The sequence below is a fragment of the Diuraphis noxia genome, unplaced genomic scaffold, assembly GCF_037042655.1.
Source record: "Diuraphis noxia isolate RWA-SAM2 unplaced genomic scaffold, SU_Dnox_SAM2 contig0005, whole genome shotgun sequence".
In the NCBI taxonomy this organism is placed as follows: Eukaryota; Metazoa; Arthropoda; class Insecta; order Hemiptera; family Aphididae; genus Diuraphis; species Diuraphis noxia.
The window spans coordinates 20,979,770-21,006,376 of NW_028301715.1; the positions used below are offsets into that span (position 1 = coordinate 20,979,770).

General features: G+C 27.6%; 2 protein-coding genes across 2 annotated transcripts; one reads left to right on the forward strand and one right to left on the reverse strand.

The window, feature by feature from the left end:
* Positions 1 to 1,874: 1,874 nt before the first annotated feature.
* Positions 1,875 to 4,221, reverse strand: LOC107162018 (uncharacterized). The gene is made up of 5 exons (XM_089229038.1): positions 3,937 to 4,221; positions 3,641 to 3,817; positions 3,374 to 3,497; positions 2,420 to 2,526; positions 1,875 to 2,336 (listed from the first exon to the last, which is right to left on the reverse strand). The coding sequence occupies exons 1-5, from the start codon at positions 4,015 to 4,017 to the stop codon at positions 2,154 to 2,156; spliced, it is 672 nt and encodes a 223-aa protein (XP_089085164.1). The 5' UTR covers positions 4,018 to 4,221; the 3' UTR covers positions 1,875 to 2,153.
* A 5,472-nt stretch (positions 4,222 to 9,693) lies between these two features.
* Nuak (Nuak family kinase 1) lies at positions 9,694 to 22,699 on the forward strand. Its single transcript, XM_015508754.2, has 17 exons — positions 9,694 to 10,717; positions 14,196 to 14,314; positions 14,402 to 14,480; positions 15,004 to 15,124; positions 15,455 to 15,606; positions 15,710 to 15,775; positions 15,972 to 16,102; positions 16,190 to 16,311; positions 16,379 to 16,714; positions 16,794 to 17,332; positions 17,856 to 17,953; positions 18,029 to 18,208; positions 18,374 to 18,661; positions 18,726 to 18,921; positions 18,988 to 19,094; positions 19,156 to 19,262; positions 21,248 to 22,699. Exons 2-17 carry the CDS (start codon positions 14,208 to 14,210, stop codon positions 22,075 to 22,077), a joined length of 3,459 nt encoding a protein of 1,152 aa, XP_015364240.2. The 5' UTR covers positions 9,694 to 10,717; positions 14,196 to 14,207; the 3' UTR covers positions 22,078 to 22,699.
* The last annotated feature ends 3,908 nt before the right edge of the window (positions 22,700 to 26,607 follow it).

Sequence of the window (26,607 nt, forward strand, 5' to 3'; positions counted from 1 at the left end):
CTGTACATTGATTTATTTTTATGATGAAATTTCATAGGCTCGAAATCATCACCTTTTTTCTTTAAATTTACAGTCGTTTTTCATTAATCCTACTACACTTTTCTCTGAGTGTATATCCAATCGAAAAAAAGTAATATGAGTTATTTTATTGTAATTCAAATACATAATTACTTATAAATTTTGTAATATTATTTGCCATTTCACGTATTTAAATATTTAACACACACAATGAAATTTTAAAAGTAGGTACCTCGTATACCATACGGCAAACCGTCCATACCTATATAGGTAACGAATTAAGAAAATATTAATAATAAATAATAATAATATATTTACTCTAAAATATAATAGTTGCTGATTTACTCATATCTTTCTCTCAGATTTTTTTCACATTCAAGTTCAGTATAAATATTAATGAATTCAAATTTATTAAATTCGTACACTTCAATGAAAAGGTTTGTTATTAGTTCTCAATTGTTAAGTGAGACCAAAAATTATTATATTTCGATTGAACAAAATTTAACTTCAAAATTCAAAATTACCAATAATATACGATTTATTTTTATTTTTGGATGCTAAAAGACTAGCTGCTTGTTAGTTCAATTTCGTCCAGATAAACCTTTAATATAAAGTGAGAGAAATATTTTTAAATGATGTATACTTCCAGATTATATTTGATACGTGTGAAGTGATAACCTTTAATTATACATAATATGATACCGAGTAACTACTAACTAAATATCAATTCATCATTTATGTACAATATTACTCAATGTTTAATGTGCATTTGACTTTAATCTATTAACAGTACAAAGTTTATCTTAGAAAATAATATATAATATTAAATTGTATCTAGTGTACTTGGTAATTAGTACAGTTACCTTCATGTTTATCTGTATATCAACTCTTTATAAAAATAATTGATTTAAACGCCAATGGCCCGTGGTCGAAACGTAATAAAATAATTAATAATACAGATAATTTAGCAACAGTTACTATAATATAGTGTTGTTTTATGTTTTCGCTCAGATGATTTGTTTAACCGATTAGATACCAAATAGGTATCTAATATAATGTATCTAACAATAAGCATTTCAGAATATTTTGTTATTTTATTCTATATATTTGTTTTAATTTATAATAATACGATTTGTGTACATCACAGCACTACGCACACTTTAATATACCTACATTGGCGTAATAAATTTAAATGTATAAAGCAATTAGCCATAATTCATAATCATAAAATAAAAACTTAAAAGCAGAGTTTGGAAAGAACGTCGTTCATGAACGCTTGTTCACACGTTCACGTTCATATAGTTAGTGAACGATACGCGAACGTCGCTCGTTTTTTAATTTTTTTAAAAATAGAACGTGAACGTGAACGACGTTTATATTTTTTATATAATTTGGACGATTTTGAAGACGCTCAATTTATTTACTATTTAATAAATATAATATGTATATAATTTAGATACTTTAGAAAATGCATATGCTCTAAAGTCTAAATTGTTTTTATTTTTGGTTTGAGAGTTGAGACCTATATGTTTATGGGTTTTTATACAAACTGCTGGTAAACTATTTATAAACAAAAAATTAGATGAACGACCTTATGAACGCGTTCATTTTTTCAAAGAACGTGAACGCGTTCGTTTGAAAAAACATGAACGTGAACGTGAACGAATTCGTTTTTTTAATGAACGTTCTGCGAACACTGCTTAAAAGTAAAAATATGTTTATAAAAGAAATTCGATAGGTATCTGTATTCTGTAATATAAATATAAAAAATATAGAATTAATGTATTATTTAGGTATTAAACATGAATAAATATAAATTAAAAATTAAAATCATTTTTAATGTATGATATCTACGATAATTTAGTTACTAAAGTTTCAAAAGAACCAAGTTTTTATGTTTTGAACCAATGTTAACTCACAACACGTACTTATATAATGATACAACAACTTATAATTTTAAATGATTTCGTCTAATTCTTACAAGTTATAAATGAAAGCACACTTTCCTTATAATATTTTATCATCATTCATATTCACATGTTTGTTTAAATTTAATTTAAATCAATAAAATCTACCTCAAAAATATACATAATAGATGTTAAGTTATTAATTGTATATACCTATACACTATTTAATTATTGAATGGCACAAATTGTAGACGACATATTTTGCTGTTGATTCGACATCATAGTCTTATACTGATTGATAGTAGTTTCGATTTCCGCTTTCACAGGTCTCACTAAATGTTGTTCTAAATCAAACTTCGAAAGTTTCAATCCTAAACATTCAGCCACCAACTGTTGCCAAGCAAACATTACCTATATAAATATATTAATGTGTTTGAATAATAAAAAAAAAAGGGAATACATTTTTAGAAATAATTGATTGTTCTTTAACTTACATTTTCACCGGTGCGTGCAGATACTGATTGAGAAATCGGTATTTTAAATTCTTTTGAAAATAATATTTGTTTTTCTTCAGCAACTGATCTTTTGTGTTCTAAATCACCTGTGTATGTAACATAGTGTAATCTATTAAAAATTAAGTACAATCGTAAATTCTCATTAAATTTATAAGTTGGTTAATATATAGTTTGGTTTTAGATATTTAAATACGAAAGGTATAACTACTAGGGTACTAGTAACGTCTCAAATACGAGCTAATCTGAAAGACGTGGTAATCCGAATCGGCTTGAAAATTGTCGCATCGCTATATTATAATACGCACATGTATATATGTATATGATAAGGTAATAATATTTCGTGATTTCTGCTTCAGAAGCTATATAAGTATACAGTCAAACGGGCTGAAAAAAATGTTGATAACTGCGAAGAACTACTGTTGCTTAGACGTTCGCAGGACAAGGTAAGAGTATATAATCAGCATATTATAGGAACAAGTGTTAAAAAAAAAAAATCAATGTTTGAAATGAATAGATACAACTTATGGGTAAATGGCTGGCTATAGGTAAAAAATATTATAATTTTGATATGAATTAGCTAGTACAGCATGTATAGATACAACTAAGTATAAATTTCAAAATTTAATCTCGTTCGGATTAACGATCCCTATTGTTTATACTATATAGTTTAAAATTTTGTAGGCAGACAGTAATGCAGTATATTATTTGAAAAAAAAACAACACGATATAATTACGAATTATTTTCTTTTATTCTAATATGCAAATGTCATTATAAATATTATACAATTATTACTCTATTATTCATACATCAATCATAGTTTTTGACCAATATTCAAAAATAATTTAGATAAGTTAAAAATGTCACTGTTTTTGTATCTACTTTGTAATATACATGTTTTATGTTTTAACTTCTAAATTTTAAAGAATACTTACTTTTATTTGAAAATAAAGCAAACGTTGGTACATTTTCATATTGAACACTTATAGCTTTATTGTACCATGTTGATACAGCCGAAAACGAAACACAGTCAGTTATATCATACACAAGTATGATTGCCTATATATTTATAAACATGCATAATTGATGAAGTAAAATAAATTAAATTCAAAGAATGATATTTTATTAATTAAAAATGGTTATTGAAATTGTGCGATTAATAGGTAACAAAAATTATAAAACAATATAATACATAATATTACATCAGCATTGTAAATGTATTTTGTTAACAGTCCATTAGATGATCCACTTGTATCCCAAATATTGATTCTGACATTATGACCTTGAATTTGTGTTCTTTTTAAATAAAATTCTACGCCACATGTTGGTATATATTGTCTCGTGTAATCATCGTGGCAATATCTAGACACGATACAACTCTAAATAAAATGTACAAAAACTTTGATTTTAAAATGTGCTTAAATATGTTTCTTTTTATGAAACGTTTTTATGTATTATTTCTAGACTACACATTAATACAAATTGAATAATAATTTACCTTTCCTGTAGAAGGTTCTCCTACTACTACAATTTTCAATTCTTTTTCTATAACTAAATTATCACCTGGATTTATAGACATTTTAATGTTTTTATGATTATTTTAATATTATGTGTACTTATTGATAAGACTTATTGGGCGTATTATAATGGTAAGTTTTACTGATTAAATGGAATTCAGGTTTCCATGGATACATAAAGCTCACAACAATTTAAAAACCTTCTCGTATCCGAGACTAGAGTTTTGTACTATTACAAATAACATTATATAAAGGAGAGAAAGGCTCCTAAATCCTAAATCCAGACCCACATAACGTTAGAGACACTTTGAAATTTCTACTGAATTCAAAACTGTTCAACAAAATCTAAACACTATTTAAGACTATTTAATAGTGTATTGTATACCAATTGTATTTGATTAATGTACAATTTATGTAAACAACATTCTCTGTAATAAAAATTTACTAAAATTTCTATTATCGATGAAAAATATTTTTAAATGTCATAAATCGATCAAGTATCTAGTAACCTATGTATTAAACTTTTAGGTAACCAAACAAAATGGAAACCCTTTACAGTATATTAAGACATTAAAATATTAAATGAAATAGTCGTACACATTATATAGAACGTTTAAGGAATGATGTATTGAATTCATCAACATTCATCATTTGGCACGTACTAGAAAAGAGAAATCCGTTAAAATTCTTTTGGTTTCAAGTTGTATTAGAACAGTTATGATATTATTAGAAGGTATGAACATTAGCCTTTAGTTAGGCATTTCAAATGACATTGATGTATGTATGTTGACCACACGTTTTACCATATATCACAATACACAATGTAAACATGTAAAGAACAAACTACAAAGTCTATGCAAATATAAATAATAACTTTTTATCTTACCTATCTTAAATAATATGTCATGTTATAGTTAAGGTTTCAAAATTTACAATAGCCAATAGTTTATATACATATTTTATACTTATACAAAGTTTTAAATGTGAAACCACTAAAACAAAAACTGTAAATTAAGTTATTAACGCGTAAATATACGTCACTTATTTTTTAGAGCACTTTGTTTTTATAAATCATTAGTACTAGCTTTGTATGCAATAGTTCTGTTATTTTAATAACTAGTTTTTGGAACTATACAATTTTGATTATTTTTTTACCTACTCATTGAATACTGTGAATTGTGGATTTAAGTGGAATATATTTTAGACACATTGATGGTAGGTATACTGAAGTGGGTACTATAGTGGCATAGTGTATCATAGAAAAAATTGTTGTTTAAATAATTTGGGTGATCTATCCCTCAATATACTGTTATACCGACCTATAAAATGTACTATTTTTCATCTATCAATATTCACCCACTCCTATTTAAGGTATTTAAAGCAATACTTGGGCCCTATGTTACAAGCCACTGAGGTACTGTATACACTGTATACAGTGTTAAAGTAATGATATAATTATAATTTACTAAATTATATCGTTAGTAAAAAAATAAAAATGTTTGTGTTCACTTAAGTTTAAAAACAAAATGATCAGTCATTTCACTGTATATTTTTAGCGTAGTTTTTAACAAGAGTTTATAGACATTTTTTGGCAATTCAGTATATTATAATCGTATAAAATAATGTCCATATTTAACGTCCCACAGTGCTTCATTATTTTTTTATTCAATTGCATATCTATATTTTATATTTTCATGTTATATTCTTCTACATTTTTTGGTTAGGTTTATACTATATATGTATGGTAGTTACATATAGCTGTCGTTTTTTAATAAACATTTTAGAAAGTAAATAGAACTATAAGATTTTATTAGAAGATCGGTAGGTTTACCTATATAACACGTTAATAGACGAATAGACCACCCCGTGTATTTTTATTATCTTTTGGGTGCTCGATAAAAACTTTATTGGGCATACATCATGAGTGGGTTTTGATCTTATAAATTATAATATAATTTCAATACACTGAAAAAAAGTGGATGGTACCTATGTATGTTTATTTATCATATATTAAATGATAAGGTACACGTACTCACTATATGTCTATATACCTATGTGTATATTATATTGTATGAACTGTATATAAATATAAATAATATAATAGTATTTAATATTTATTGTGCCGTAATAAAATAATATACGTATAAGTACCTAACTATTATATTAATTTTTATTATTTTTTAATCATAGTTTAATGTACACGTGTTATTTGGCATGAAGACAATATAATTATTATGTGTTATGTGACTATTTGCATTGCGTGAGTATTATCAGTTAAGATTATACTCGTGTCTCGTGTATAGGATATAGGTAAATAATTGTACATGTTATAAATAATATGTTATATATTATGTTACACATATTATGTGTAGGTACACAGTATTTAATATTTATGTGTCAAGTATTATAGCATGCGTATATAATTTATATTTTATGAACTTATTATGGCGTATTAATCGATTGAAAAACGATACTTATCAATATTAAACATATTTTTTACTTCGCCGCTTTGTTCTTTGTTATTATTAAATTTTACTATTTATGTTGTGACATATTTTAATTACTAATTATTGCTAATTAATATACGTCGTGAAATATAATGCCAAACTTGCCAAACATCTATATCGTTACATGATATATGATTTTTATAAAAGATCTACATGACTACATGTTAACAACTATAGTATATAATTATATTATTCATATGCGACATCGTCCTGTATATAGAATATAATATCATTATTATGTTAAAATTTCATCACTGAACCATTATAATATGACGGCTAAGAAGAAAATCCGCAACAGCCTTCGTCAGTATACACGTCATGAACGCATACGCATTTCATATTTTTAGTTCAATGATGCACGGGTGAAGTATCTTTGTCCTAAAACAATAACGCAGTACACAATTTCCTTGACACATTGCTGAAATCCGAATAAATCAAATGATTCAATTGGAGCAACGTTGACGTGTAGAATCGCAGAACCTATATAAGTATATAGCACATAAGGGTGTGTTTTTGTATTTATGACACCATTATGCAGTCGTAAAAAAATATCCATCAAGATCCAACATTATGTTTGAGTATATTGGGTAATAAATAAAATAAAATATGTACGACTGAAATTACTAAATAAATATACTCGGGCAGACATGTTTAGGCGTTGGACTGTATGGAGTTGAGATTATTGTGTGTAGGAACATCCTCTTTTCGAGATTAAACATAAAATATGCAGACAACCTTTTTTTTCTTCATATTTCTTGAAATCTTAAGACTTAAACATTTTATAAAACTCATAAAAATTAGTTCTGAATGTTTTTTTTTTTTTTGATATATCATTTTTTATTATGCTTATATAATTCAATAATATAAGCTGTGCCGGTTGAATATATAATAATAATATTATAAGACTATTAAGAATTGTAAATAAAAGAGGTTTTAAATAATAAATAAATAAATTGTAGCATGTAGGTACCATTCACATAATAATTTGTACTCTGTATCATATACATATTTTTTGAAAAGTGAAAATACATGGAATTCGATAGTCGATAACTTGATACTATATACGTCTCAGTGACGTACTGACGTAATATACACAAGAAGAGGGTTATGTGTCAAACTCTTATTGTACTTTTTTTTTAAAAGTGAAAAGGTTTTTATAAAATATCTTCAAATTATATTTATAAATAGAACTCCCTGCCCCTTATTGAAAGTTTCAAGTTTCTGTGTATATTATGTGCCACTGATACGTATTGTTCAGATTCAATAAATTATATTAAATTATTACACAAGGATTTCCTACTAACTAGCTAGGTTACCAACCTACATAATATTTATAATGTTATTATAGTCCAAGCAATGTGCAGTATAAGACTGATTGAATGGTACTTTATCATAAAATAAACATTGTAAAACTTTGCGTAAAAAAATTAATGTATACGTAATGTAGCCATATAGGGAGTACTCACCATGTTTTTATGATAAATAAATATTTTAAAACTTGAAACCAAATTTATCTAATTCAATTGTTATAGTCATTATACGATACCGTATTTATTATATAGGTACTTATACATATAATATATATACGTGTCTTCGTAAGTGCATAAGTTTTGATAGCTATCAGATAACAGTTTGTGTTTAATTTTTAAGATAAATAATAATTTTATTGTTTCATAATTCAGCATTTATGATGTCCTATAGATTGGTTGCAACTTAAACGGTTTAAATAACATGGCAAATTAATTACATTTACCATGGTGATAAATAATAAAAGTCGAATTTCAAGACTTCAAGTACCTACCATATAAGAATTGGAAAGTATACCTAAGTAAAACATTACAGGGAACACCAATAATCAGTATATACATTTAGTTGTAAATTTGTAATATGTAAGTGTGTATAAGTAGTATGTTGTATCTATATATAGATATATATACATATTGTATATATGCCTACTATACAATATTGATAGACTATAATATTATAATTACCCACGAATCATAATTTAGCTGGCTGTTCCATAATCCATTACACAATAATGATACAATAAAAACAAAGTGACAAATGTTTAACTTTTACATTTATATTGACTAATCACTAAAGCAGTAGAGTACTAGCGATTACATAAACCTACTGCAGCATGTGTAAATTTTTGGTTTTAACAGATTATTAAAATGTTAAATATTAGATTTTGATGCAAAAGTGTATTCAAATGATAACGTGTACCTATTGCAGGGAGAGTTGAACGTACGTTTGTATTCGATGTAAGTACATTATTATTTAATCTAGCTATATTGCTATATATACATGCAGGTATGTAGGTAGTATATTCTGAAAATCGTACTCGGTTGAGATTTCAGAACATTGGTTATAGCCTTATATAGATATATTATGGTCACGCGTTGGTGTAGTGCAACTATATAGTCCGTAGAAAATGTTAAACTACAATAATATTATAATATACTGTTGTATTATAGTTTATAGGAGGTGATGGTGAATTTGAGAAACTGTGTTTAATGCGATATTATAAAAACGACAAAATAATACGCAATAATAATCCGACGACCACTGCACAGCCTTTGGTCCACTAATCACAACACTATGTCGTGCACCCGTCATTATAACAATACTATTTTATACTTTCATCTCATTATAATTATTATATTTTCTTGACGACGCCCATGCGCACGCGAGACTTGGACGCGTGGGAGCTTCGCATATAGTGTTTCGGTGGTGAGGGCGACAATATTATTGTTATTATTATATTATTACTATCGTAAAAATAAAATAAAACCGCCCAACGATGATGTTTACAACGCCGCTCGAAGAGCTGCAACTCTTCGCGTCTCGTCGCTCAACCGCCGCCGCCGCGCGAGAGGCCGCCCGGAGTTCCGCGACGAAAATATTTGTTTTAACACACATTCGTCGCCATTCGTTCGTTTTCGTGAGTTAAATAAACTTGGCGTTTTGATCGTGTTGCCGTCAAAGACCGACAATTACGAGTAAATTGACTATTACAACAGCCTCCCTTCCCAACAGATTGATTAGGAAAATTTGGGTATTTTTCGCGGACGGATCAGCTGCTGATGGAGACAATTTGTTATCATCCCGCGACGGCGATGGCGACGCGACACGGTCGTCAACCGGCGGAACGTGATACGGTCGTGAAGGAGGTACGTACACACTGAGTAGTGATAAGAAAATAAAAAAATAAATGTGTTTTGCGATATCGATAAACAATAATAATAAACCATAAAAACGACGACAGTAACATTAATAACAATAATAATATTATGTGAAAATTGCGAACTGTGAACCGACCGTTAATCGCTATATTATTATTATTATTCACGCACGCCGGTCGTTACAATAATATGCTATCGACCCGTTTATGATCACATAAAACAAGAAATCGTAAAAAAATAAATAAAAAGAAACCGAAGAACGCCGGCGGTGTCTCTCTTGCTCACTCTTTCCGCTCCGTTTTAATAATATTAATATCCATTTTGCGATCCTCTCGGGACGTGTCGCGTTTCGACCGTCGTGCTGACACTGCTAGGCACCGCGATTCGTGATGGCAGATCGCGTGCGACCGTTGCCGGCGATGAGACGTAATTCGCCTCCGCCACCGCCGCCGTCGTCGTCGTCGTCGTCGCAGAATTCCAGAACGGCGCTGCAAACGGGAAGAGGAAAATAAAATAATATCACAAATATATATAGTCCGAAGTCGTGGTCGCTGCCAATCGCCGTGGTCGCCGGCGGAGTGGGGTAACGTGTGTACGAGAATGTATCTCGAAATGCTAAAAATAGCCACCATCATCCGCCCGCCGCGAACGATTCTATCCTAATTCTTTTTCCACACGCAGACTTTTATTTCGTTTTCCTGCGTATATTTCGATTAAATCATAACTGCACCGTATAGTAGTACCACCGTCAATCGGGGTTTTCGTATTTTTTTATTATTTTTTTCACGTTCCTCTCATCAGTACTTATTATACCTAGTTTGAAATTTTTTTCAAAAATGTTGTCCAATTTTTTCCGTTCACTCCACCGTACGTCATGTCGAATCGTCGTGTGATGACCATAGTCACACGTCTGTTGTTGTAGGTAGGTAGTACATGTGTGGTTGACGAAATCGAAAAAAAATTAATTCAACACCGTACACTAGATATTGATCGTGCAAATGATCGAAACACTCAAACTGAACACTGACAACGAAACACGATACTTGTGATTTGTGAACATACCTCAACAAGTAAGATGAACATATACATATACATATTTTATTTTGTCTAATATTAGATTGTTTGAATATGAGTATATGACATTTTATTACAGTCAGATATTGATGTTACACATTTATAATTATGCTGCTGTACTACTTTACTATTTCAGTATTATTAATTATTATTTTTGCCAAAATTCAATTGATCATGGCACACTTCTCCATGTCCGGCTAACAGTTAAAATAGTCATTAGCAAGTCATTTAACCAGTCATGTTATAAAATACTTATGAATTTGCCAACATTTTTAGCCTAGCCAAGATATGCTAGTCTATAATTTGTTAGTATCAATAAAATAAAAATGTTTATGCAAAATTTTACTAAATACCTATTTGTGGAATTTAATTAATTAGAATGATTGTCAACTATTTCATTATTTTTTTTATGTTTACCAAGTTTAAAATGTTTAAATTATTGATTATACTAATCGGAGTAGATATAATAACTTACCAGCAATATTATATTTTAAAGATTCGGTGATTTGGTTAGTGGTTACTTTTATAGGTAATAATTTTAACAATTTTTTATTTATGAAATAATAGATGATTTAAATATTTTAAATTATTGTGAACATCAAAAAAATGTAGGTGATACCTGAAAGTTAAAAAAAAAAAAAAAACATTATTGAGTATCAAGAAACATGATTTGATAATTTAAGTTTATGTCACTGATTAATGTTAAAACAAATTAACTATATACTAATCAATGAAAATATTAGATAACTAATCTCAATATTTATATTTAAGGCAATATTCTGGATAATTTTATATTTTTCAAAATTAGCTGCTTGTAGTGTGTAAATATATAACAAACTAATTATTATAGTTATTCACACCTAGGTTCTTAACATAAACCTACTTACAATAATTTTTTATATACTTACCACTTATGATTTATTATTTTTAAATGCTATACATAGAATATATATTATATTCAAAACAATTAAATCACTTGTGATAGTAATTGAAATTATCTGACCTATTAAATGCCCAAAGAACATTTTTTATTTTTTAAATACCTGATAATTTAAAAGATAATAATAACTTACAATAATCTAATAAATAAAACAGTTTATTGGATTCAAGTGGTGCTGAATGAATACAAATGTCAAATTAACTTAAGATATAACTAGGCAGTGGCGTGGCAAACTTTATTAAGTTATGAGGCACAGTTATATTGTTAGACCCACCACCCACCCCACCCATCACAAAAAACATTAAAAAATTTTTTTAAGATGAAATATATTTATTAATTTAAATAATAATGCTTTTTTAACACATCAGATGATCTTTGAGGACACCCACCACCCCTCAAACTGAGGCACGTGCCTCAAATATAGTCCTTCGTCACGCCACTGTAACTAGGTAACAGAAATAAAAATAAATTCATTGATAAAAGTATTAAAAATTGTATGTCTGTATTTATAAAGTTGAATAGGGGATTATTTATTTTAGATATTGAAAAAGTTAAGCTATCTAGGTATAATGTACCGAGAGTCACCTATATTTATTTTTGTGTACATTACCTTCTTATTTAATTGCATATTAAAAAAAATACGATTTCTGATAAAAGTCTTTCTTGTTTTTAATTTAATAATTTGAATGGTTGATTTCATGGATATTGGAAGAGTTTGATTTTTATTAAATTGCTTTAAAACATGCTAGTAGTAAAATTTAAACTCACATAACTATAACTTTTAGATTCAGAGCGATGCGAGGAATATATTGGTTTAACAATGATGTTTATTTATTTTTCTTTTTTATTCTGTAAACACTTTTTCTCCCTCCAAACTTGCTCAAAAGTTTCAAGGGTAGCATCTTTTCTGAAAGGTAATGTTCTTTGAGCTGGTACTTTAGAGTGGTCATTTTTTGATTTTTCAAAATGGTAATTGAAATAAAAGTGGTTAAAGGATTAAAAACATACAATTTCACGATTTTATAGAATTAAATAATTACGGACTACCTTTTTTTTTTTTTTTTTAAATTATAACAATATAATTAATATAGTGTAACATATCCTAGGCTGATAAACCATTTCCACTCAGAATCATTTTTCATATAAAATGATATTACATCATTGAATTCAAATTTAATACCATGCATTACAGTAACCCACTTGTACTATACTGAAGAGTGACATCCACTTACTTACCCGCTTTTTTAACATTTTGTTTTTAGTACTGTTAAGGAAATAATCACTGTGGCAACATTAGGCATAAATGAATATTGCTGTAGTCTGTAATATTGTTATCCCCAATACAAATAATTGTATTGGGGATATAATGATATCTCAAATACAGTTAAAATAGTTAAATGATATTTGGAACTCGCCTTTGGTAGGTACATTATTAATTATTATTTTTAATTTCAGAAATCTTAAATGATTATTAGCTTAAGTTTATTTTATGGAAAATCCGGGGAGAAGTCATTGTTTAATATAATTAAACCATATTAGGTACCAGATTTACTATCTGAACTCTGAAGTTATGATCTTATTAAAATACATATAATATATATTGCCAGTTGCCACATATATCCTATATTTACTGTTATGTATATTATTAAAAAAAAATGAAAATTTAAATTTAATAGGCTATTTTTAGCTATACTTACAAACTTAACAAATTTATATGTATTAATTATTTTTTTTTATTATTAAATTTGATTACATACATTAATGGAATAATAATGATAGAGGGGATTAGTGTCACAAAATAATAAATTGTGGTTTTTGTAGTATCCAGGAGCGGACTGGGATTAAAAATGTCACTGAGATTTAGAATTAAAGTGGCCACATCTTTATACCTATTCATTGCACACAAAAAAGTTTATTAAATAGAACACATTTTTTACATTCTGCGGAATGCTAAAAATGATAACATCAAATATATTATAACTTATATGACAAATTTTTCCTTATTTGCTAATTTATTATAAAAGCATCTTAAAATTAAAACAAAAGTTTTTTTTTTAAATGTTCACTAGTTGTAGCGAAGTTATTAATAATTTTATCATTATTAAGTTTAGCTAATATATTTTCTTCACATGACATGAGGATAAATGCTTCTAAATTAGGTTGGCTTAAAGAATTCCTGATTCAACTTGTGCCACTACCTATCTTTATAGTTAGTACATGACTGATTTATACATTTTAGAGTTATAGTGGTGTTTATAGAATATTTGTATTTTAAGTAAAGTAATTGTAGATAAATATTTTAGTATTCACAAATATTTAAATAAAATTATCTTATTAAAATAATAACATTAATGTGTACTGGTATATGTTTAAATATTTTTTATATTGATCTGGTTGTTGATAATCGTACTTGATCAAATCGAAATATATTTTATATTCACACTATAGAATTTTAGATTACTGTGTCTATAGTTATATAATTTGTTTAAATATCTATTTACATACATGCTTTTGATTGGTGTATATATTTTTAGGTGCTTAACAAAATGGTTGTTCCAGAAAACGGAATTATGTGTGATAATATTATGCGAGGTATAGAAAAAAATGGTGGCGGTATACATTTGCACAATAGAAAACAAAAATTGAAACAAAAGTAAAGAAATAATAATATTTTTTCAATGTTCATCAATATATTTTTAAATACAGGATATTTTATTTAATAATTTATTTCTGTTTACAGATTTGATATACTGAAAAAACTAGGAGAAGGATCTTGTGGAAAAGTTCAATTAGGTATTTGTAAGGAAACTGAACAGCTGGTAAGTCATAAATTAGCTTATAAACTATTTAATTACCTATTTTTATTATGTTAAAACAAAAGTATCATTTACAATTTAACTGCCAAGTATTTTACTATGTATATAAATATTTTATATCTGACATACACCAATGTGGAATACTCACGGTACTCTAAATTTTCATTCAACTAAATTTCAGTATTTTTATATCCATTATAAATTTATTACTATTGTTGTGAATATATATATAATATATATTTACGATGATATTTTTATGTAGTCAAATAGGTCCATATTTTAATTATTTTAGAAAATTACATCATGAAACAGTGTTCCATAAGTCCAGAGTAATTTTTATAAATCTTTATTAAACACAATAGATTTTTGAGCAAATATTGAAATTAGAATAATTGGTTAAATGTTAACTAAAATCATAGACATAATGAAATGTTTTAAAACTGTAAGAAATGATCATTAAATATTGGTTATTGAGTATTATCCTATTAGTTTTTTTAGTTTTTATTTTTAATTTATTTGTTAACAGGTTGCTATCAAAACAATAAGGAAGCGGAAAATAGAGACTGAAGCAGATTTAATACGAATAAGGCGAGAAATACAAATTATGTCTTCTGTAAGACATCCTAATATTATTCATATTTATGAAGGTAGTTAATTTATATAAGTATACTACATTTAAGTTATAGTTCAATGGTAGTAAAACAATCATGTTACATGGCTTGAAAGTCAATCACAAACAATTTATTGGAATTTGTACATATCATTCATAGATTGTTATTAATGAATCAACATTCATGTGTTCATTTTAAAATAAAAATTTTATAAATCTTCTAAAACAAATATTTTTGTTAAATTTTCACTAAAAAATATCTGGATATCTTCTCATATTAAATTATCAACCAATTAATTTGGTTATTAAACATAATTCTTTATTCCTTTGATTTTTAATTTGTATTAATATATATTTTTATTTTTAGTATTTGAAAATCGTGAAAAAATTGTGTTAGTAATGGAGTATGCAGCTGGAGGTGAACTTTATGATTTCCTCAGTGAGAAAAAAGTTCTTGCTGAAGAAGAAGCTAGAAGAATATTTAGACAAGTGGCTATTGCTATTTTTTACTGTCATAAGGTGAAAATTTTAATTTATAGTTTTATGTAATTGTTATGTTATATATGTTTTTATTTTAATTGATTGTGAACATCAATAATCACAATACATTTTCTTATATTAGCATAATATTTGTCATCGTGATCTCAAACTGGAAAACATATTATTGGATGAACAAGGAAATGCTAAGGTATGTTGCTAAAAAAGATATAAATTTAATTGGGCACAATTTTTAAATACCATTTAATTATAGATAGTGTAAAAACAGTTAATATAAGAGTTTTATAACTTCTCTAATTTGTATATTTCTCTAGTCCTAATTTCTATTACATACATAGATATATTTTTTTTTAACTGCTCATATTTATCGTTATATGTATTATTAGATTGCTGATTTTGGGTTATCAAATGTGTTTAATCACAAAGCGCTTTTGTCAACATATTGTGGTAGTCCATTGTATGCATCTCCAGAAATTGTCACTGGTACTCCTTATCATGGCCCTGAAGTAGATTGCTGGTATTTTGCTAAAGAATGATTTAATTAAAATATAAAAATACTAATTATTATAACTGCATCAAAATGTATAAAACTTTTTTATTTAAGGTCTTTAGGTGTTTTATTATACACTTTAGTGTATGGAACAATGCCATTTGATGGATCAAATTTCAAACGTCTAGTTAGACAAATTTCGCAGGGCGAATACTATGAACCAAATAAACCATCAAGTAAATATTTTGGAAGTACTTACTATGTTATACATAAATTTAATCACAATTTGATATTATTTTCTAGGAGCTTCTCCTTTGATTAGTAGTATGATGACAGTAAATCCTAATGCACGTGCTGATATCCGTACAATATGTTCACATCAGTGGTTAAACGAAGGTTTTTCTGATGGAAATCAATGTTTACGCATTGCGGAAGAAATGGCTTCCTCAACTCCAGTTAGATTAGACTTGTTATTATCCTTAGCACCTACCCCTAAGGAATCCAATAATAATTTAGGTATTCCACCTAATCAAAGTAATACTGAAAATGATGTACGATCTGAGACGGGGCCTGTAAGGTCTCAAAGTTTAGGAAGTATATCTCCATCACGTGCTACTGCTGTTATACCCGATTCACCTGGTAAGCATCGATAATAAGTAATATGTGTAATAATTTCCAAATATTTCAACATGACTAATATAATCAATTATATGTTTAGTGGAGAAAAAACCTAAGAAATTAAAAAAAAGAGATCGTTCTATTAGTCGTTCTAAAAAATCTAGTCAATCTGATACAGGTGAAAATGATCTCGAAACTCCAACGTCTAAAGAATCTTCTAAATCTATTATAAGTAATTCAAAGAGTGATCTACCACAATCTCCATTACAGTCTACAACAAATAGTGAATCTGATGTAGTAAAACCTGTTGAAAGAGCTCGACGACGATCTAGTAGGGTTTTAGAAGCTGTAGAAAAATTAGACCAAATTGAATCCATGGCAAAAAATAATTTTGATCAAAAGAGAAGAAGTTCTCTTGGCAGTGGCTCATCAAATAGTTCCAAAAAGAGTATTGAGTCTGATGGGTCTGCCACTCGAGAGCCAACAAAAGAACCACAATTCAGTTTAGAGTCTACTATTGGTCTAAATAAACTTGCCGAGTCAGCATTAAATAATGAACCAATTTATGGAACACAGTCAAATAAAAATGATTTTAAGAATCTTCCTGATGATTTGAGAAAAAGCTTAAATGCTATCAGGGTAAATATATTAATTATATTAAATAATTGTGTGTAGTATTACGTAAAAAAATGTATTATTTTCATTTAATTAACATGTTCAATGTCACACCAATATTTCTAATCTAGTGCCACACACCGTGTGTTTACTGATAACATAAGCGGCATTATAAATTATGTATAGGAAAAAACGCTGGCAGAGACCTTCTGAAAAGAATTTTTTGTTAATATGTTCTGAATGGCTGTGATAAATAATAAAGCAGTGCCTTTATGGCTGAATTATTATAGGCGCTTATTTTCAATATGCACTATCAGTCGGTGGCTTGATGGGCCCTACTACTGCCGCCGACTCATGATCGGCAGTGGCGGTGAATGTGTTAATAATACAATTTTTTGGCTCATATTTCAAAAATTTGTTAATTTTGAAACTAATTAAGTAAACAATTAGCACATACTAATTATTAATTCAAAATATGTATAGAAATATTTATTTTTAAATATAGATTTGAATTATAGCTTCTAATGACTTTAATGGTTTTGTTTAGATAATTGGAGATTCCATTTCTGACAGTAATACATCAAGTAAAGTGGTTGAACCAAAGAGGAAAACTTCAAGAGCTGAGATAAAATTAGCTAAGCCCGAGTAAAAATAATTACATTATGTATAACATTTTTAAATTACTATATGTGAAGTTTAAATATTTATTATATTTTATAGGTTACCAATTAGTAGTGTCATTAATAATTCTAAAGTTCAAGATAATGATTCAATAGATGCAAATTATAAAACTGAAGTAAAACATTTTGTTCAAGTGCCTAAACCAACCAGACGTATAACTGAAGTATCTTTCCCAGTTGCTGGAGCTACTCCAACTGCAGTGGCACCATTACCACCTAGGTAGAATTTATATACACACTAAAGTATTGAGTTTAGAAATGTATAAACAAATTTTATAATTTCAGTATATTGAATAAATTTTTTTATTTTAAATTAATTTTTTATGAACACGTAATTTCAAATTAAAATGAAGTCTGAAGCTTTTTATTTTTAAATTTATTTTAGACCTGTTTTAAGACAAAATAGTCAACTTCGTGAACACATCATACCTATACGATTTGAAGTAGAAGATAAACCAAAACCTAAACCAGTTCAGAGAGTTTCATCTGTCACTAGTCCCAAGACCAGTTGCAGTAATTTGTCACGACAAAGTACTGTGGACACAGATAGTAATAGCAGTATTGTAAGCTTAGGAGAGCCAATAAGGAAATCTCCCAGAGAAGTTATTATACCTATTGCGGTTGAAGGTGGAGGTTTTGTTACACCTAGTAATAGTGCACTTTCTAGAACAAAGTAAGTTATAAATCTTTAAATACATACATATTTTAAGTTTAATATAATTAATTGTTTGTCTTAGTTCAAATAGTGATAAGGGTGATGATGATAATGGTACAGTTGGTGGTCAGCCTAGATGTTTCACATTGCGTAGTACACGCAGACAAAGGCCATCTATGAGAAATATACAATCGACTGAAAGTATAAGTTCAGATGAGGAAGACGACAGTTTTGAAATTTTAACTGCTGAGAATTTATTCTCTACATTACTATCCAGAGTAAAAAATATTTTTTTTATTTATAAAATTTAAATTAAATTATTAATGTGTATATTTTTTACTTAGGTACGGGATTTAACAAATAGATTGAGCAGTGATGAAGGAAGGTCATCTGACTTTCCAAGATCATTTTTCAATCATCATCGTTCTATATTTGACCACCAAACTCCAATGTATGATTTTCTTAAAGCTTATATTTTAATTCCATTTCATGTTTGTTATATTTATTTATAGTCGGCGCCTAACTGAAACTCGATCATTTAATCGGTCTGACAATGCCCCGTGGAGAAGAAGTTTTACTTCAACTACTCAAGATAGTCCATCTAACGCTTCTACTAAAGGTAAACTTGTATTTTTAAAACTATAGGCTTCAACAAATTGGTTTTATTATTTATTCATAGTAAAAAAAATATAATCTAATGGCAATACTATTTACTATTTAGCTACAATATTAATTTGTGTTTTTGTGACAGTAGCATAGAACATTAGTGGTGTGTAGGCCTTCTTACGTAACATTAATTGTACCTGATCGAGAAATTTGATAATCAATGCTTTATTCAATACACACTACACAAATAAAAACACTTTCACATCTAACTATGTAATGTTTTAAATTCAAAGAAGTAAACATTAATTCAATATTACTAAATATGATTTATTTACTTACAAAGTATTTAGTTTGAAGAAACATTGTTAGCATTTAACTTTTAAATTACTTTAATTTTATATTGAAATTCAATAAAATTTCTAAAATTTATATACATACCTACATAAAATAAAAATTAATTAACTAGGTAAAATAATTATATTAATCATTTTTAACATTCTAAACTATACATATTAAATTAAATAAATAATAATTAAAGTTAATTACAAATATTATGTATTTATAACTTTTTTTAAAACATGTTTTGACTACTGTCACAGTTTATTTTGTAACTTTTTAATCGCACTTTGATCCATGAATAAATATTTGTATACTCAATTCAGAATAAGAATGTCTGGGCTGGCACTGCTGACAGACGAAAAAATGTTAAAACTGTACATCTATTTCCTTACAACCGAACTCAATACATATATATATAAAAAATAGATATCAATGATGGCTTACAATCAGAATAATCATTGACATTGTCTACTTTAGCATGGGGGGGGGGGGGTTGTGAAATGTTTGTGGTTCATTTGATCATATGTGAAACTGGAGATTCTTATTCAGAATACACCATAAGTTGTGTAAACTAACTTTCTAAAATTATAATTATTTGTAAGTGTATATTATTTTCTATCTATAGGCAATTTAATAAAGTCATTAAATTTCAAATAAAAAGTACATAATAGTAAAAACTTTTGAAAATAAATATTTTTCATTTTTATGTTCATTTGATTGCCAATAGACATATTATTATGATAAATATTTCTTTAACATGTTTATTATTTTACGATTACTATAAAAAATTAATTAAACATTTTAATCAATCCTTTTTTTCATAACTATATAATATATTTAAAATATGCTAAAATATTTAATTTATTTTAAATATTTTTATAAAGTTGTGTTGTATAATATAGTACCATCTAATAAAAAATATATTTTATAATACTAAAATAACAAATGTTAAACATAATATTGGTTTTTAGAGCCATACTTTTAACTGTTATAAATATTTAATATATTGATATAAATTGGTGTACAAATAATGTTATAAGTTATTATTTATTATTATGTTTGTTGGTTTATTTAATTTAACTGCAGCTTTATGTCAGCGTAAAAATAATTATAAATAACTAAGTAATAAACAAAATAATTAATTATATTATAACTTATATTTTATAATGCAAAGAAGGTCTTTAAAAAAATTATACCTCTAGAACCAGTACTCGAAACTGTATTTATAACTAAGTTATATTGAACTAAAGTAAAAATAATAATTTGTGAAAATAAACTTTAGTCAGTGAAGATATTTCATTAATAGGAAATCATATTTTTACACAACACAACATATAACTATACAAGTATAATAACTATAAGATTGTGCTAGAGTATTGCATGTGTGTGTTTTATTTTGTTGCAGCCAATGTGACGGTGCATGTGCCACGTGTACAAGACGAGTAATAATGATACTTCCTTCTGCCTGTCCATAATTTAAACCAAAAACAAATCTATACATATTACCTATGCCACAAATCTATAGGTACGGAACTGTCTCTCTCTTTTTTTTCTTAGTGACACTAACACAATTTACTTATAAATAAAATTGTTTCACTGTGTAAATATGTGACTTTGATGTTGTTTTTAAACTAGTGTTTGTAAATTGTTTGTTTTCAGAAATGCTTAAAAATGCTGATAAAACGACTAATATTCAGAAACCACCTGTGTACAAGCATATTCTGCCACGCGTTCTGGAAACCACAACTAATAATGATTGCTTAAACTACCGTGACAAGATCAACGCAAAAAAACTACCAACATCACCGCCTCCAAAACATATAACGCAGCCATCTGTCTACAACATGAATTCTGACCCTGTTAAGGAACGCCAGTCTCGTGTGGATAAAATTTTAGAAAAATACCGCCGCCAACCATCCAACTCTTGTTCTAGGCAATTTTCAAGGTCATTCAGTTGCAACGCTTCTTCTGAAACTGCGCCATCAACTGAAAATAACTTGTTGATGCAATCAACGATGATGACGGAATCTGGTGGCAACGAGGAAAATACAAAACATTTGGGGCCTCGTAGTGTTAGTCCATATGCACTTTTCGACCGTTCAGATACGACCTCTGCTACAACTTCTGCTACTCGGCAAGACCTCAAGGCTAATTGTGAGAACAGCCTCTTGTCTAAATCGTATTCAATGAAGAGTTTGGGTGAATACAGAACTCGAACTTTGAGCAGTTTTCCGGTGTCTGTTGAACATAGATCGATTCCAAAATTTAATAGTTCAACCATCAACAACGACGAAGACCCACCATCGTCATCGTCATCATCATCTGCCACTACTGCTACTACTTCTTCCAAGAGTGTGGTTCCAAAAGAAGACAACAATTATTATCACCATGGTTCTCCGGCCTTACTGGACTGGACAGTAGGCAATTGTAGTGAAGAAACAGTCAGTGATCGAATCCGGCGGCGCAGTTACTATGTTAAACTCAAATAGTTTTATTTCAAATGCAAGCTTTCATAACAAAATGTTATTGTATCGGTTACCAGTACATGTATAGAGTTTTCCTGATTTGTATTTGCCTAATATATAAACATACACAAAATATATTGTATATCAGGTTTAGTCAGACTCCGAGAAATCACAGAATAACAATTATTATACCCTAGTTCATTAGTTATTTATTTATTATTATTATATAATATTATAGTTATATTTTATCAACATTTAAATGTTTAGAATTCAACATAATAAATAAATTGTGTTTAAATTATTTGTAATCTAATAACAGTATTACTAACATTTATAGAATGCAGATAACAAACATAATTTATGTTGCATTGGACATTTAAATGTAATATAAATATATTATTGATATTTTTATCACAAAATAATTTAGTAACAGTTGTCTTAAGTTAAGATTTACGATGTTTTTGTATGGTATATTCAGATTGTTTACAGTATATTTATATATTAATTTGTGAAAGTGGAATTCGCACACTTAGAAACTAGATGAACGGTCTCTCTTAAGACTAAATTCATAATATTAGATCGTTGATTCAGATTTATATTGCCTTCCGTTGTATAATTAAACGTTTATTTATTGTTGTATTAATAATGCTAAATTTGCTTCTAATTTCTAGCCGATTGAATTGTACGAGATGTATTTACATTTTGAAGAGTAAGGGGAGTGTTGAAGCTATTGAAAATAATTAACATAAATAGTATAGTACTATTTATCATCTAGGAAATATTATTTCAAATTTTTAGTAAAATAACCATAGTTAAACATGATTCAAGAAGAAACTATTAAATAAGTGGTTGTTTTATTTTCCACAGGTGTGACTGATTGTCTAAATAGAACTGACCACAAGTCTTTGGTTTACTTCCATGTTAAAAAGCCACTATTATCCATAAACTACCTCAAAATAGTTCATACCTTCTAACACAACTTTTTATTAAACTCGTTTTGTGTGAATAAGAACTCCAAACCATTCAGCTAGGCTACAGTAATGTTTAAACACAACATTTTATCAGAATATAGGATTTTGTTCTCTCAGTTTAAAAAAAAAAAAATATTTGACAAACATTACATTGGTAACAAAAACACCAGCATTTAATAAAAAAAAAAAACTAAGAACTCACCTATTTTTTAAATTATTAATAAAAACTCAGAGAACACGAAAAATATTATTATTTAAATAATGATGAATTTATGTTTTTCCTAAGTTGTTACCCAAGTGCTTCTAATTATTCTTGTAAATGCTCTTTTGGCATTCGAGATATGGAAGTGAGAAGCTCTATTAAGTTGATTGGTGGTTATTGTAAAAGCCTAAAGTTGAAAACCAAATATAATATTAGCAATATAGCATATACAGTATTATACACACAATTTTGTAATAATACAATACCTGGTTGGCAACTCTTTTTCGGGTCAAAAGCCAATGTTTTGTAGGTAATCAAAGTTTAAAAAAAAATCATGAGCCAGATTATTATTACTTATTGTTCATTGGTAGGGACTTAGAAATGATTTTTTCTTAGAGTGATGGAGTTTAAAAAAAATTTCAATGCTGGTTTTTAATATCAATAGTGTATTTTGATGGTATTAAATGTTTTAATAACATACAGTAAGTACCAATTAACTTCATCTAACAATTTATTATTTATTTTGATTTAAAAAAATTCACTGTAAAAAATTAACTTTTACATATCATGTAAGTCAATATTGACATTATCATAGACATATTGAGTTTATTTGAAACTAATCTCTTTATTTTTCAAAGTAAATATTACATAGGTATACCTGGAAGACTGGAAGCAATGAATTCCAAATTTTCAATCAATGCAAAATTAAGCAATGAAATAAAAATAGTTTCACTGTAAAACTATTATAGCCAATTGATAATTTAACAGAAATAATAAAGATTAAAAAGCTGAAAGGCGTTTGTAGGTAAAAATAATGACAACTCATTTCCTTAGAAATCAAACGAAACGTATTTTAATATGTATAAGAATTATTTTTCAATCATTAGCTTTCAAAATCCAAATCCCTACGACAATAAATAAAATAATTCCACCTTAACATACAGACCTCGCCCTTCGAGAGTAAGTCTTATTTTAGATTCTGAGCGGAGCGATGAATGTATTGATTTTACCATAATGTGTTTTTTTTTTTTTGTGTGTCTGTCATCACGTTTTGGGGCAGTAAAAATGCTTCGATTTTTGACTTCAGTACCTCGTTCGATCAGAAAGTGAATCTAGTTGGTACTTTGGGGGGTCAAAAATTCTTAATACTTTTCTAAATAATTGAGAAAAACAAACTAAAAATTAAGGGAAAACGGGAAATTTTACGCACACTCATTTTTCGACAAAATCGATTTTGGTTTTTGATGTAACTTTAAAACAAATGACCATAGATACATGAAATTTTCACCTAATGATTATATAAGTATATTCTATCCACCATGCAATTTTCAAAAAATTTCGACTTAAGTTGAACTATTCATAGGCATTTCAAATTTTCGATCATTATTAGTTTTTTTAAAATTAATATCAATAAAAATCTATTTGTTAGGCAGAAAAGCTTGAAAATTTAATACAAGGCTCTTAACATATTGTTACAATAGCAGTTGAAAAATAAAATAAATTCATAGGCACGATTTTTTTTATAAGCATTTAAAGTACAAATTTTGACTAAATACGTAAAAATTACGACAATGTTCAAATTATCTTTGAAACTCGTTCAAACTCATAAAAGTTTTCCTTTTTAATTCTAAGATTTGTAAATTTAATACAAGGCTCATAATATATTTTTACTATAAAAATTGAAAAATAAAAGAAATGCGTAGTCACAATTTTTTTTTTACAAGCATTCAAAGTTTGAATTTTGACAACATATGTAAAAATCACGAAAATTCGCAAATTATTTCAAACTAGAAATTCATAAAAAATTTTCTTTTTAAATCTAAGATTTGAAAATTTTTAATAATCTATAATATATCCTAGACAGATAAACCGTCTTCGCTCAGAATCGTTTTTTGTATACAATGATAATATAATATCATTGGATTCAAATTTAATCCCATCCATTACAGTAACCCACTTGTAACCTACTGTACAGCAGAGCGACATACACGACTTACCCGCTTTTTAACATTCATAACAATAACTTCACTTGGGTAATACCATCATACTTTGATGGGTTTTAAATTACCTAACCACAACGCCGTGTTATAATTTTTTATAAAAATATATTCTCATACAAAAATTCTCGCAAAAATTAATTGTAAAAAAATACATTTGAGCGTTGAGCCTATTATTAAACAAATTTAATTAATTAATTAACGAATATTGATAGTTTATGATATTGCTATTATAAAGTAAAGACTTAGAACAGATTATTTTAACTTTTTATAATATATATGCATTTTTTTGGGATGCAAAAGAAAAAAATATCAAAAACTTTATTTTTCGATTGTTAAGTTATGTAATAATATATTACATAATTCAATTACAAGCGAAAGACGTTCAGTTGAGTGAGAACATTTAGAAATTTAGCCATTGTAATAGCAGCAAACATGTTATTGTTGATAGTTGATAGTTGATAATTTTCGAACTCAGTTTTCTTTTTTACGTCCAGTTTAATCTTTTCAAGGTCATGGCCAGGCTTTTATAGTTATTAAATTAGAATAAAAATAAGATTTCAAGCTAAGCGATACGATAGCTAGATGTATAATGGCTTGTGATGATAATTTTACAATTTATTTTACTTGACCACCGGTCTTCGTTATATCTAAAATTATATATATTAAAACTGGTAGGTATTAGAAATTCAGGAGTAATGCAATAAGTTATTATATACAACGAATAAAGATATATGCTATATATATATATATACATCACTCGTGCATATTTAAGCATCAAGTTTGAGGGAGGGGGGCTTAAGGGAGATTAATAAATCCAGTTTCTTAATTGCCTCTCATTTTAATTTTGAGCTAATATTTAATATTAAAACCAACAGTTTAAAACTCATCAGAGCAAAAATTGTATTTAATATAGGTATCCTGATCAGTGATCAGCGATCGTTCAAATATTAATTATGGTCATCGCGGAAAATTCACAGTTAATATCAAGTTGTAAAAAATGTAGATTAATTATTATAAATGTTCACCCTTTTAACCCTTATTAATGCTTTTAGTTTTTAGTCCCTGTATGGACTACGTATTATGTAGTGCGACCTGTAAAAGCGTCTTTATTATAGGCTAGAAAATGGATTCGCGCGTATAATAGGTACGTTCTAAATAATTCACGAGAAAAGTTTTCAAATTTTCAATAATTTATGAGTAAAGCTAGGTACTCATATCATGTTGTATTATTATTGCAGTATTGACGCATTTAGTCACGTTTTCAAAAACAAAACCGCCAAAACGTGTAACGGTCATACACAATATGATGTACGTAGACACTATATAGACATGATGATTATATGAAATTGAGATTATTTATTTATTTCGTTAAATAGACATA

Coding starts and splice junctions, on each gene's coding strand:
- LOC107162018 (XM_089229038.1), bottom strand. CDS start 4,017: ATGTCTATAAATCCAGGTGATAATTTAGTTATAGAAAAAGAATTGAAA. Junction 3,498..3,640: donor AATACATTTACAATGCTGAT/GTAATATTATGT, acceptor ATAAATATATAG/GCAATCATACTTGTGTATGA. Junction 2,527..3,373: donor TGCTTTATTTTCAAATAAAA/GTAAGTATTCTT, acceptor TTACATACACAG/GTGATTTAGAACACAAAAGA.
- Nuak (XM_015508754.2), top strand. CDS start 14,208: ATGGTTGTTCCAGAAAACGGAATTATGTGTGATAATATTATGCGAGGT. Junction 15,125..15,454: donor TATTATTCATATTTATGAAG/GTAGTTAATTTA, acceptor TTTTATTTTTAG/TATTTGAAAATCGTGAAAAA. Junction 19,095..19,155: donor TTTGACCACCAAACTCCAAT/GTATGATTTTCT, acceptor ATTTATTTATAG/TCGGCGCCTAACTGAAACTC.